This window comes from Anopheles marshallii, chromosome 2 (genome assembly GCF_943734725.1).
Source record: "Anopheles marshallii chromosome 2, idAnoMarsDA_429_01, whole genome shotgun sequence".
Lineage (NCBI taxonomy): Eukaryota > Metazoa > Arthropoda > Insecta > Diptera > Culicidae > Anopheles > Anopheles marshallii.
Genome location: NC_071326.1, coordinates 10,600,067 through 10,614,459, shown reverse-complemented (window position 1 = coordinate 10,614,459; position 14,393 = coordinate 10,600,067). Strand labels below are relative to the sequence as shown.

Genomic DNA, 14,393 nt, shown 5'->3' with positions numbered 1-14,393 from the left:
TCTGCTCGATAGTTTCGCTGCTAAGCAAGCATGCGATGGTGGGGATCGTCTTCTCGTGCGGATGCACCCAGTCCGGAACTAGCCGTGGCGGTCGTCTAGCCCATGCCAAATGCAGCACACGGTGCCCAAGGTTTGGAACTAGTTTTCTGTTGGCTTACAGTGGTCTTCATTTTTTTGCGCGGGAACCGGTCCAGAAAACAGCTGTTCGGTGATTGAACTGCGCTTGGGAGGTTGCTCTTACTCCCGATACCAGGCACGGGGAGTTAACCGCCACACGGTTTGCATTGGCATCGCCAGTCAGAAAAAGACCATTAATCGACAATAAAAGTACTAGAGGAAGATGTTTCCTCGTAGGTAACATCGCTTTTTTGGGGTGTTTTTAGATGAACAGTTGTAATAAAAATGTGTGTATAAACACACACCCGGCTAACCCCCTGAAGAAAACGTCACCGAAGTACAAGCCCAACCAACCACCCTCTCCGTATGGTTTCGGGCCAAGCGGGTCGGAACCCAGTTGGAACGGTTTATATGGGTTTTCATAAAAGTTTACTACCCAGTTTTATGACTCCAACCCGCACCGCTGTACCTAAAAAACCATCATAAACTGTACGAATTGATGATGCGGTGGCCACGTCAATGCGAGCCAAGCACGATCGAGCTGCTCCCGACGGGTTCAATGAATAATGGCGAAGGGTAGGTCAATGTCGGTAGCTAAGTTTTCGTCACCCAAAATGCTGCATAACAGGTACTTGCAAAGCAAAATCTCACACCGTTCCCTAATCAAACACTCAACAGTTAACGGACTGAGTGGTGCAACATTTCAACAACATATGTCTCTCAATCGATCGCTTTTGTTCCTTGCAGGGGTTTTCAATAGTTATGGTGAGCCCAACTTAAAAAAAAACACACACAGAAAGCTTCTATGAAAAAAGTTAGTCCAACATTTAATGTCAATCGTATGGGAGAACTGTCAAAATTGTGTTTGACAATCGTTTTCTTCTTCTTCTCTGCGGGGTAATCCTCCTGTGCGAATGGGGAATCCAGCTTCCTGGGCCGTCCCTAATTACTCCGCAGATTTGAGCTATTGATATTCTATTACCTCTACTTACAATAACACCGGAAGTTAGTTTCCATATGTTTTAAACCGTTTAAAAAATCTTTTCTTTGTCAACATCAATACAGCTTTGTTGTGTTTTTTATAATATTTCCCATCAATTGTAAACAACAAGTGTTTAGTAAGACACCTCTAAATTTGTTTGTCCACCTTTTTCCATAAACCATCTCTCTTCTGTTTGTCGAACTCTGGTTTGGTTCCTGAATCAGCCAAAACGGGTTATGGTACACAATTTTAGTGAATGTCAAATCGATTAGCCTGTTTACGTGTAGGTAGGTTCAAGAGTTGAGTAATCTATTTTTGGAATTGTTAACAATGCACAGAATAATAACTACTTGTACTAAGTTGCCGTCTGCCTATCGTCAAAAAGCCTCTTTTTTATCTCAACACTTGAACCCATCGATATGTAAACCACTGGCCAATTCCATTTATCTTATTCGCTGGCGTGATTTAGAAACCAGGGCTCGCCATATCGCATCTATCGTAAAACCCTGCACAATCGCAAAACGCACCCTCGAGAGGACTCACCGTGGCAACGGCGTGCGGAACGCCATCCCATCCCTGCCGAGTGAAACGAAAAGCATGCGCGCGCGAGAGAGGGCAAAGATCTCGGAATTTCGAGTGTGGGAAATTTTTTATCGATCCGCAACGATTCGGCCAGGAGTGAAGGACTGGCAGGAGGCATTACACTCCGGCGCACTACCATGGCCTGACGCACGGAGGGACACACGGCGAAGCGCAAAACACCGAACCCCGGGTGCGAGATAAATCGATCGATGAAAAAACTGTTCCTTTTTTGGTTCGTTTCCCCCTTGAAGGACCGGTTTTTGTGGTGTGTGCCGGCGCAGGATGTGGTTTCCCTTTTGTTCCATGTGTGTGTGTGTGTTTGTCGGTTTAGACCTGAGCCGGCAAGGCTGCGCAAAGGATAATGCAAACCGGTACCGGTTGTCCGACACACCCCATCCCCGTACCGAAGGGAACCGTGCGTAAAGTTTCACATTTGCATTTCACAATTTCACTCTGTGACCCCGTGTGTGTGTGTGTTTTCGGTGTTCGAAACGCAGCCCTCGATTGCAAATGCGATGCACAGGAAGGAGAAATATGCGAGAGCAAAGCGAACCGCGGCTCGACCCGTCCCGGACAGGCAGCATCCACAGGATACAACAGGTTCCTCTCCGTTTGCTGGGAGCGCGCGTGTGATTTTTTCGATAATTTATTCGAAATACTGTTTCTACCAGCGTCCCAGGAGCCGGCGGAGGACTCCCGATGCACGGAATGGCCCGAAAATTTGAGCCCGAATGCAGAAGATGCGACGAATTTAGAAGATGAAGTACGCGCGGGAACTGGAACAGACGGATGAGAAGAACTTCATGATGATGATGATGACGGTTCTGTTGCGTATGTTTCGGGCGTTCGCTTCAGATGTTGCATGGGTTTGTTGTGTTTGAGTGCATCACCGATAGGAAGCATCAAATGGGCAAGTTGAAATAGGTTGGAGTATGAGTTTCTCACTTGCCTCACTCGCTTGCCGATATTATTCTATCGTGAGACCAGCCCGATGTGAATCGATTGATCAGCAGTAGCGCAATTATCGTTACGTGCCTGGGGATAGAATTTTTAATAAGCAGCGAGTTCTCCATCGCTTGGGGATAGCACAAACATCACCACCCTGTGAATATAAGATTCACAGGCGGGAGATTATTCGTCGCTAGTTGTTGTTCAAATCTCGGTCGTATCGGTTCGCACCAAACGCCACCACAAACAGGCCTAGCACAGCATGATGGCAGCGCGAGTGTTAATCACGTTTGCCATCCTGACCTTCGTTGGGGTAAAGTTGGTCAAGGAAGTGGCGATACCGGTGGGTTGATTGATTGGTGGTCTTTCTTTTCTACGCACTATCAGCAGCTCACCGTGGGCCAGCAGGAACTTGCCGACTTGCCGGAGGTGAAGGGCTACAAGCTGCACTGCATCGAATCCAGCGGCATTACGGAGTCATCGGCGAAGAAGCTATCCGCGGGCGAACCCATCAAAGAACCGGACCAACCGACGAAGGTGACACCGAACGCACCGATCGTTCACACATTAGCATCTTCCGGCTCGCCCCACCCAACCCGAATAAACCCACCCCCCCCCCCACCTTCCCCGATTTGTTTGATTTTTGCAGTGTTTCGTGCAATGTTTCTTCCAAAAGCTGCGCCTGATGGATGAGAACGGTGTCGTGCTGAAGGACAAGCTGGAGGTGTTTCTCACCAAGCTGATGGATGCGGACAAGGCGAAGGATTACGTGAAGCAGTGCGATCTGCGTCGGACGAACCCATGCGATACGGCATACGCCGTGTACGATTGCTATCTGGGCAAGAAGGCAAAGCTGTTTTAAGAAAGCGAAACTCCATGTCCCAATGTCCCGGTTTGTTTGTTTGAATTCGGGAAGGGCAGAAATAAACAAATTGTTTGTGGTTTTGTTGTTCGTTTCTGTTTTGTACCGCAAAAAAAATAAACCTGTTTCGGTAGTTGGTTTTTTTTTTCGGAAGGGTTCTCAAGCCGTATTTCGCATGAGCAGTAAGAAAGTGAAAGTTTCTTCATTGCGCAACGGCACATGTGGCACCAATGGAGGAACTATCGGTAGCAAGATCCGAACAATTGCTCCACCAGAAAAATGTATTGTTTTTACAATAACTGAAGTGCACTTCCATTACGCACCGGCTGAAAGTCGTGGCCAGGTCGCCGTTTTCATGTGTTGGTACACACCGTGTGCATCACAATGGATGTAAGTGCGGCACGAACAGAGCTTCCACTTCCACAGCACGCGCTCTGCCCGTTTTGCTCGTTGCTCCAATCCAAGGCCAACTAGTCGGCCGTGGCTGGCAGCGTACGAGTTGCATCGGCGATGCACCGATGCAAGCGCTTCAACAGTACGGGCCCTCCACTCTGGTGGGGATTAAGCTCTCTCTCTAGACATGGGACGGGGTGCACACTGCGGGGAGGGATGCGGAAGACTGCGGGTAGTTTACCGGGGTGGGAAAGTTGGTGTACTGTTGGCACCGTTGTCAGACAGAGGCCTGCTGCAGTGCATGTGTTCCTGGTACGAATTTTTATCTATGAAACTATTCCGTACGGCTAGACGACGCCGGTTCGCGTCGTCATGTGACGCAAAGCTTTGCTCCGCTTCATTCCACCCTGCTAGCGATGGCGGAAAGTTTATCTCACCAGCGCTACCATAGCAACGCGTTGTAGACGAGCGCATTTTCTACCCCTGATCTGTGTGGAAAAATCGATCTAGTAGCTGGGAAAACTCATGCAGCAACCTACGGCCACGGTGAAGATGGACGAGGGATGAAAGGGTGGCGAACGATAGGGAGGGGATAGTTTTCTAGCCGTTGAGGAGAACCTAGCCAGTGGAGAGCGCCAGCCAACCAGTTCGGGACGTAAGTGCCATTTCGCTAGATAAAAAGTGTGTGTGTCCGTAAGAGAGAAAGAGAATATCGGTCTGTTTTGTTTTTGCTCGTTGATTGCCGGTTTGCATCGGTTGCATCGCGAAGGTTGCTTTTCCTGCTTTGCACAGTGGAGCATGTGCAAGAGTTCAAGTGACTTTATTTAGAGCGTCGTGTTTTTTTTCTGTGGTTTTTGTTAAGAGGTGGCGCTTTTTGCCTTTTTGTTGTACAACAAAACGTGGGGAAGTTGGATGTTTGCCAAAGCGCCAAACGAAAGAGGGTTTTTGGTTTAAAGTTGTTTGTTTTACTAAACTAATGGAACCATTGTTTGTCAAACATTTAAGCTTAATGCTTAAAAGTATTTTATGATTTGAAATTTCTGTATAATGAATTATATTAATTTTAATTTGTTGCATCACTACCGGGAATGCAAACCATTGTTTTTTTTTTTTGGTTCGCGCATACATTCTCCTACTCCTACAAATGGCGTGAAAAAGCTAAATCCTGAAACCTCCGTCAGCTGCTGCTAGTTTGGTAGTTTCTGCGCGCGTTTTAAAGTGGGAGAGCTCAGTTTGAAGCCGGTTCTCCTAGCAAATGTACTTGCGGGAATGCATTCGTTGGGGGGTTTTTGTTTCGCCACCACCTTTCTGAAGGAGAAACTCCCCCCACTCTTGTATGCTTTGTCACGACGCCCTTCATCATCTCGATCCTTCCGAGGGTGTTTCGTTTCCTGCCGTGGACGCAAACTGCTGTCCGTTGTCCATTTTTGAAGCTACCAACTTCACAGAAGCTCATAAAACGCACCAGACGGTGGAGGTAGTTCCGCGTTGGTGATTGTTACTAGGTTTTTTTTTATTTATTCCGTTTCCCTTATCACAAACTGACCGAAGCAACATCGTCCGACAACCCTTCTTAATTCAATTTTTGTTTTTTTTTTGTGGTAAAATGGAGTTTCTTATGCACGGGTGCAATGTTGGATGAAAGCAACCCTTTTTTTTGGGGGGTAACTCGCAAGAAGGGGTTCGGTAGGTCGTTCAAGTTTTTTCCTTCTTTTCCCTGCATTTCTAGACTTTGATAGAAAATTTCGACCAAAGAATAAGAACCATCGGGGTGTTTTTTTCTCTTGCTCCCAATTAGGGCAATTTTTTCTTGTCCTTCTGTTCTTTTCCCCTCACAGTGTTTGTGGCCAATTGAGGGATGGAAAAGAAAAATTACACGCTCCGAAGGATGGATCGCATGGTGTGACCACCCACAAAAAGGGGTAAAGAGCTAAAAAATCCATCCCCCACAGATCTATCGCTTATCAGGCGAACAAAACCACTCGAAAGGTACCGCGCGAGTAGGTTGATAATGGTCGCAAGCGTACAGCATTGAATCGATCGCTATTTTTTTTACTTTGCACCGCCCACAATTAAAGAAAACCGTGCACATGTGGCTAGGAAACTGGTAAGGGAAAAAAAAGATAGAAAAAAAATTGTACCAGAAAAACTTCGGATAGAGTCCAGAGTCTAGAGTGGTGAATTAGCATTTGGTGTTAAGAGAGTTGTCCTTAGGAACACTTTTTTACAGAAACTAAGGGCCTGCACCTTGATGTGGTGGTAGTTGCATTTTGTTACGGATCAAAGCTATCGAGATTTTATTTCTATATCTTAAACATCATTGCATTAAATTGGCCATAAGAATGTTAAATACATAATAGATATGAATTTTTGTTTTGAACGAATAATATATAGACAAACCCCCGCTTACGATGAAGTTCTAATGAATTAAGTTCCTCTATAAAACTATTTTGATGCAAGAGATCGTGCGAAATGTGTTAAATTCTTTGAGAATTTTGAATTGCTTTTGCGTGTTGTGCAACCCTTTCCGCACTGAAATATTGCCTCAATTTTTACAAAACATGCAGAGATTTACAGCATTTTTAAAATATCAAATATCTTCGAAGTTGGCGCCACGTACGGCAAAAATGAAAACTAGCGCAGGGTGTCATTCTCACGTTGGTAAAACTACTCACATATAGATGGCGCTCGAAGGTTCCATTTCTTCACAACAGAGGACGCCACTATCGAAATGCATTTTCGTTGAGTTTTTAAAACTGAGACGGCAGTTTCCTCTGGTCTGTTAATTGTGCAACTTTTGTCGTATAATTAATTATAATTAGAAAAAGGCTTTTCCCAATTATGAAACATTTACGTTCGGATTCTTCTTTGCTATTCCATCAATAAGTACAAATGCATTAGGTTTTGTTTTATATTATTCATTACAGATAATATTTTATTTTCATTTTATTGTATAGAAATTCATAAAGAAGACAATATAATTTATACTTCCATTACTGCTGTACGTCGGCCTGTTCTTTTTTTGTTTTGCTGTTTCTCGCTACAATTGTATGTTGCTGTTTATCTTCTTCGCTTCACTTTGTGTGTTTTTGTTTTGCGTGTATTTGTATGTTTTTTTTCGGCCTCTTTTGTCTCTTTTGTCTACCGTTTTCCGTTTCTTTTTACGCTCGATGCAATAATGTATTACCATTACTTGATTTCTGTTTTCTTTTTGCTTGTTTGTAATAATATTAATCAATACAATATAATATAATGATATGATAATAAGTATGTACAATTCGCATTTACCTTGTTTGCCTTCCGTTTCTTCCTTTTACCCCCTTGCTAGACATTTGTTTATTGTATTCGTTTGTTTTCGTGTGTGTGTGTGGTTGCTCTGCTTTGCTTGAGTTGTCTGTGCATTTGTGTGTGCGTGTCGGTGTGTACGTGTGATTTCGCATGTGGAATCATTCCTGAACTAACTGTAAAGTTGAACAGCACTAGCCACTAAACCGACTTGATTGAAATACGAAACGAAAAGTGTTTGCATTCTTATCAGTGGCTTGGTTTCCATTGTCCATTGTTGTTTGTTTTTGTCTCCACAAGCCGATCAAATCTCGATAAGTTACTTACTTACGCCCTTCCCGCGCTCTTATCATTAGATTATTAATTAATTTCCCGTCTGCTGGCAACCCCCTGACTGCACACCTTGGGCAAGTTGCGATTACTGCAACAATGACTGTGTTCTGCACGGATTCGGTTTTGTTTGCTTTTCCAGCCTTTAAATACTTGATCCGGCTATTTTGGTGAAATAAATCCTTTTGCCAGTAGAGACATATTATTTACTGATTTGAAACTCAAACCAAAGCTCATCGATGCTATATGTACACGACCCATTGTTTTGTGTTTTAATCGCTTAGTAAAAGAAAGCAAACCGTATCCAACAAAATTTAACCTCCAAAAACGAAACAAAAGCTCAAGCTCAATTAAAACGAAAACAACAACCCACAACACCGCGGCCCGAACGGCGGCGGCGTCGGCGGCAGGTTGGCTTTGGAAGGGGATTTTGCAAATGGTGTCTCCGTCGGCCCTAAGAACTAATCAATAGAAGAACTACGGACAATAAGTTAACAAAATGTGCTTGTTTGCCTACTTTACATACCGCACACGGCCATGCGTGTGTGTGTGGTTTTTTGTTTGTTTGTTCAAACCTCTCGACATCCGGCTCGGAGAGTCACACCGGGGTCTACCTTTTTAAAAGAAAAACCTTGCATTGCTCTATTTGCATAAAATTATTGTTTTTTGTTGTTTTTTTTTTCATCTTTGTTTGAAATATGTATTCTGCTCATAATATTGCGCTTTTCTGTGATTCCCATTACGTCTTCCTCAAACTCGCATTTACGTATTCTTAAATCGTTCCGCTTCGACTTTTGCACGTTGTTTTTTTTGTTTGTTTTTATTTTAATTTTCCCATTACTTGTATTTTACTTTAAATTTGTTTCGATTTACTTATGTATTTAAAAAAAAAAAAGTTAAACCTTTTGCTAGCTATTCTTACTTCCTTCGGATGCGGACCCGTTCCTGGGCGCATCGTTTTGTTGCACAGCTCGCTTGCTCTACCGGAGGGAAGGGAGAGTTGTGTTTGTCGAAACAATTTGTTAAACAGTTGCTTCGAACCGAAATCCCCTTCCGGAGCCGTTTAAGTAAGAGCAAGCACGGACCACTCTCCGCCCAACTCGGTCTAACAATATATCGCCATCGAAGGGTTTTTTTTTTGCTCCTTTTCTTTTGGGGATGTAATATAGTAAAAGTAAAAACTAAAATCAGTTCCTCCAGGGAGTTGCACGGCCCCGGCAGGCGGGGGTTCTCCGGGGACTTACGTAGGTTACGTACGGTACGTTGCAATATACAAGTTGAGTGATCTTCTGAGTGACCGATTACATCCCTCTGTATTTTCGTCTGGCAAACGTGTTAAAATGTTTCCTGTGTGAGGGTAGGGACACCCAATTAAATGCGCAAACATGGATCGACGTTTTTGTTTTTGGTCGGTTCTTGTTGCTTTCGCTAAATTCGGGATATGCGTTTCTTTGCTGCTGTTGGCGCTGTGGGGGTTATCGCTACTCATGTTATTTTTTTTTATCATCATCAGTATTTACGTACAGGGTGTAACGAGGGGGGGGGGGGGGGGGGGGGGCGGTGGTGAAGAATGAAGGAAGGATGAGGGGAACTATTCATACAGTGATGGAATGGAAGTAAACGGGACAGGATGTTGTGGTGATCTGTCGCGTAACGATCGGTACTATGTACAGGACAATGTACAGCCTCAAACGATCGCTTGTTAATCGACCTTCCGAGGAAATAATTCATAAAATAAAGGGTACAGATAAAAGTAGCTTCAATACACACACCCTCTAGACAACGTTCGCAAACAGGTTGTCGGCCCCAGTTTTGTTTGTTTTTTTTTTTGTATCCCCAGTCTGTGCCGTTTTAGCTAGAAGTTTTGCTCGTTTGCTTGCCCTACTGTTAAATATATTTGGTATGAAATTTGAGATCGCTTCATCGATGCTAAAAAAAAAAGAGACAGACAAACAACAACACAACAGCCCTTTTGACCCGCATCAGCGCGAGCAGGGCTACATAATTAACGCAAAAGTAGTCACATTCGATCGCGATCGCGTGTCGAGAAGCACACCTGGTTAGGTTTCCGAGCGCCCTTTAAAGCGACATCACCCCTCCCCAGATCGCGCAGTTCGTCTACTACCCGGCCGGTCTGTACCAATTCTGTAACGCTAGCAATTACTTAGACTTTAACAATATATTTGGCCTTTTTTGTTCGGTTTGTAATGTGTACAAGTCCGTGTATAATGTATGAGTGTGTTTGGGCGTGTTGTTGTGTGAGTTAGCGTTGGCTTTCCATTTTAACTGAAAACTCCTCGCGGTTTATGATTAATATCTTACAAAAAAACCGGTCGATGGCGGAAGTATGAAGTAATTTCTTTTAAAAGTAGCTTATCCTCATTGTTCTTCGTTCCCGCTACACCCTACGAAAAGGGGTTTTGGGGTAACATTTTGATTGATTCTTGATTTATGTGCAAATTTCGCTTTTTTTCTCGTTTTGATTTGATATTTCGTCTCCTTCAGTGTGTGTGCTTGTGTGAGTGAGTGCCTGTTGGTTTTTTGTTTGCCCCCCGGGTTCGAATGTGAATTGTTTTGTTTGTGGTGTGTTGCATTAAATTTTCTCTAAGTACGTTTATTACGACATTCCACCAGTGGCTGGAAATCTCGGCCCGTTTCCATTTATCTACAACATTTGATAAAACCATATAAATGCAATTCGAACACGAACGCCACCGGTTGTGGTTCGGTTGTGTTTTTTTGTTTTGTTTTGTTTTGTTCCCGTCCCACCGGAACTCCTTAACAGAAACCTAACCCTCTTCTACCTAACTCCACTAAACTATGTATTTAAAAGCAAAAAAAACATAAGTGAATAGAAAACAATACGATAATTAAAAAAAACCTAACCGAGATAAGCTAAACGATCCTTCCATTTATCCGCCGGACATGCCGAGCTTCCCTCACGCGAAGGGAGAAGGGTTCCGTTTCTTTGTCTTCTTGCTATTCCAGATGAACGGTTTTGTACAACCGTTCGTCGTTTAAATAATGAACCTTAAGCGTCTAATCGGGCATACGTTTGTTTTTGTCGCCCATTTTGTTTGTGTGATTTTTTTTCAGCCCGCCGATTTGTGCTAATGTTGCGTCAATGCATTACTTCTTGGTTATCGATTTTTGTTTTTAAAACTTCACTTTTAACAGTCTTCTTACGAGATAGTGATAAGGGCTAAAGAGTAAGTGACGGGGGGAAGGGTAGGAAACGAAAGAAATAAAGGGAGAGTTTGAAACAATGTATGTACAAGAGCACGAGAAGAACGAGGATATGCGATCGTATCACGCTTGTCGATCGGTTCTGTGTTGGAAAGAGGAAACAAAATCCACGTGTGCGTAGAACATAAGGGTTAAAAGGTTTAGAACAATCACATACACACAGCTAGCGCGCGTGTCTACATTCTCTTTGTTGTGTGTTTTGTTTGCTGCTACGCCGGCAACTCCACGCCCTTTTATTGGGAGGGGATGGGGGTGACACTTTTCGTTTGTCCAACGTCCATTTTGGATGTGCGTTTTTCGATTTTGTGTTTCACTTTGTTTTTGTTTTGATTGCACTGATACTGATACCGGTCACCAGGTGTGTCTGTTGGGGCACGGCTTCACTTCCGGTTTAGAACCGGCACCCTAGTACGCATCCCACCGATCACCGTTGTTATCCTCGAGGATCTCCTTCTTGACCGTCACCGAGGAGGACGCCGGGCTGGCGGTGCCCGATCGGTTACCGTTGCTCTCCTGTGCCGCGTCCGGTGCTGAACTCGCCCCCTCCACCGGCCGTAACGCATCCGACGGTGCGTCCGGTTCCGATTCGTCGTGGGCAGTTCTTGGACGATCCTCGTCTAGCTTTCCGTCCGAACCGTAGGAGGAGTGTTTCGAGTGCGACGACTTCGCATCATCGTCATCGTTCTCCGCATCGCTCGACGGGTCGTCTTGGGTTTGGGAAGGCACGGTCGCTCCGGCACCGGTGGCCGCCGCAACGGCAGCAGCCGCAGCCGCTGCCATGGCCGCGGCGAAGCGTTGCTGCACCGACGGCACCCCATCGGGCGGCTGCAAAACACACACACCGTTGATGATGGCGTCCGCGGCATCCTTCTTGGCGGAGGGAATGTTGGAGATGGCCGTGGCCGCGGATGCGGTCTTCTTGTCCGTATCTTGCCAGTCCGGATTGACCCACTGTGGGGCGGCCGGCTTGCGGCGGCTTATCCGCGACATGGCCTGTAAGCTGGCGAGCGAAAGGGACGTCTTGAGGTCGTCATCATCGCCTCCCCGTTTGCTGCTGCCGTCCATCGATTCCGAATCGCTCATGTGGCCACTGCCCGTTTCCTCCTCATTTTCGGCATCATCCTCGTAGTCGTCGTCACCTTCGCGCTTCAACGTGGAAGGCATGGACAGGTCGAGCCCACTCATCTGCTCGCTGATAGACTTGTTGAGGGCCGCAAGGTCCGCCTCGCTGCCCGGCATGAACCCGCGACCGATCAGTGCGGCCAGCGGGTTGGTGGCCGGCGCGGTGGCTGCGAAGTAAGGCGGGTAGGGCAGTGGCATACCGCTCAGACCTAACCTTTCCTTCTGGATCTCCATCAGCCGCTGACCGAGCAGCACGCGGAACTGCACCGGATCGAACGGGGCGCCGGATTGGTTTTCGCGCGATGGAATCGGTTCGGAGGGTTGCCCGTGCGGGACCTGCTGCTTCAGCCGCATGCGATGGTTGTGGAACCAGTTGGTGATGGTGCGTGTTGACAGCCCGAGCTCACTAGCCAAAAATTCGATTGTCTGCACGTTCGGGTACGGATCGAGGGCGAACGCGAGCCGGAGCGCTTCCTTTTGCTCCTCGGAGAACAGCACACGCTGCTTCTTGTTCGGCGGAGCTGTGGCCGACCCCACCGAACCGGGACCGGGCGAGTTGGAGTGGTAGAACTCGGACGTGTCGTTGCTGGAGGTGTCGCTGCTATTGTCCTGCCCGCCGGGGCCCGTCGATCGACGCCGTTTGCTGGCCTCGCGCCGTTCGTTCTTCAGCACCTGCAGCCGCTCGACGTTGTTGGCATCGCTCAGCCACAGCTGCATGCGGATGAACGGTTCGCGGCCCTTGATGCTCAGCATGTGCCAGGGCTTCGGTTTGGACAGCAGTTCCGAGACGGAACCCTGCGAGAGTCCCAGCACCGCCTCGCCGAAGATCTTCTGCCCGATGTTGTTCGCCAACAGCGCCTCCTTGATCTTGGTCGTGATCACCTGCGTGTCGAGGTCTTGCGTTAGCGCGGCCATTTCGTACACCGTTGGTGAGATGTGCTGGTGAAGGGATCCGCGCATCGAGTTTGGTGCCCCCGGTTGGGACGCATGTTGCCCAACGGAACCGGGCGGACCTTGCGGAACGGGCGAATGGATCGGCATCATGATCGAGGACTTCTTCTCCTGCGTCCCCGCGTGACCCTGCAGTGAGATAGCGTGCTGGGGAGGAATTCCCGGTGGCGTCAGTAGCATCGTCTGTGGTGACGGTTGCTGAGGCCGTTGCTGCGAGGAGGAGTTCGCGGAGCCCATGGCACCGAGCGGCGATGGCTGTGAGGAGAGTGGTTGCTGTGCCGAGTGACGCTGGACTTCCTGCACCTGGGCCGCGTGATGGGCGGCGGCAGCAGCCGCTGCTGCTGCGGCCAGCTGATGTTGATGCTGGGCAGCGGCCTGGGCAGCCTGAGCCGTGGGCAGCTGTTGCTGCATTTGGGAGATCTGCAGCTGGAGTAACGTTTTCTGCTGATCCTGCTGCAGCTTGCTGATCGAGTCGCTCAACATCTTCGGCATGGTCGGCGGCATCTGCTTCTGCATGTGGAGCCCGGGTAGCTGGGGCGTGCCGCTGTAGTTCCCGGTGCGCATCAACTTCTCGGGTGCGATCTTATACTGACTGGCCACCAGCTTGTGCACCGCGTTTTCGTCCTCCAGGAACATCTTCATGCGGATGAAGGGTTCGCGGCCTTTCTGGGTGAGCATGTGCCAGGGTTTCGGTCGGGCAAGCAGATCGCTGACCGAACCCTGGGACAGGCCCAGCACGGACTCGCCAAACAGGCGTTGGCTGATCGAATATTGCGAGAGCGATTCCTTGACGCGTCGCACAATGTCCTCCGTGTTGAGGTTGTTGTACAGGTCGAACTGCTGCTGTGTGATCGGTGGCAGGATGGCTTTCAGCGGGCGCTGCTGTGTCGTGTGATGCGGCGTGACCGGTGGTTGCGTGATGAGCGAGTTGGTGATCGACGCCATGCGCTGCAGCGGACTGGCAGCCACGGAGAAATCGTCCGTGGGCGTGATTGTCGGGGGAAGGATGCTGTTGCCGATGGGGCTTGGCGCCGCCGAGGAAGCGGTTGTCGTTGGCGTACACATGCCCGACGGTTCCGAAGGCTTTGGTTTCACCAGACTGAAGGCGCTGTGTTTCATGCTTTCCTCCAGCTCTTTCTGGCTCATGTCGGCATCGGACTCAGCGTCGGATATCGTACCGTTTAGCTTCGATGCGGACGATTGCTTATCCTTTGGCAGGGAAAGATCCTGGACGGAACCGCCGTTCAATCCGGTCGCCGTGTTGTGCTGCGATGGTTGCGATGGAGTCGACGGCTGTCCCGACGGTGTGGAGGGTTGCGATGGTTGCTGCTGTTGCTGCTGCTGCTGCTGGTGCTGGAGTGCCAAGAAGTTGGGGAGGTTGGAAATGTTGGGCATGCCCGGAAGGGCAGCAGATGCGTTCTGCTGCAGTTTGGCCAGTTCGCGATGGTAGGCCTCGAATGCCATCCGGAGATTGTCGTCTTGCACGCGATCCATCGGTGGCATACCGCCGCTGAGGAAATGTGGAAACAGAAGACTAATGCGAGAAGCGTTAGAGCGGTTCTAATCACCGGCAAC

The 14,393-nt window shown here is 47.8% G+C and overlaps 2 protein-coding genes across 2 annotated transcripts in view; one reads left to right on the top strand and one right to left on the bottom strand.

Annotated features, from left to right (window-relative positions):
* Positions 1-2,894: 2,894 nt before the first annotated feature.
* Positions 2,895-3,491, top strand: LOC128709584 (general odorant-binding protein 56a-like). Its single transcript, XM_053804590.1, has 3 exons — positions 2,895-2,942; positions 3,017-3,166; positions 3,279-3,491. Exons 1-3 carry the CDS (start codon positions 2,895-2,897, stop codon positions 3,489-3,491), a joined length of 411 nt encoding a protein of 136 aa, XP_053660565.1.
* Positions 3,492-11,150: 7,659 nt separating this feature from the next.
* Positions 11,151-14,393, bottom strand: part of LOC128709583 (homeobox protein cut) — a 164,527-nt gene continuing 161,284 nt past the window's right edge. The window contains exon 7 of the mRNA XM_053804589.1: positions 11,151-14,352. Within this exon, the coding sequence (XP_053660564.1) occupies positions 11,151-14,352 (3,202 nt within the window). The remainder of the gene's footprint in view (positions 14,353-14,393) is intronic.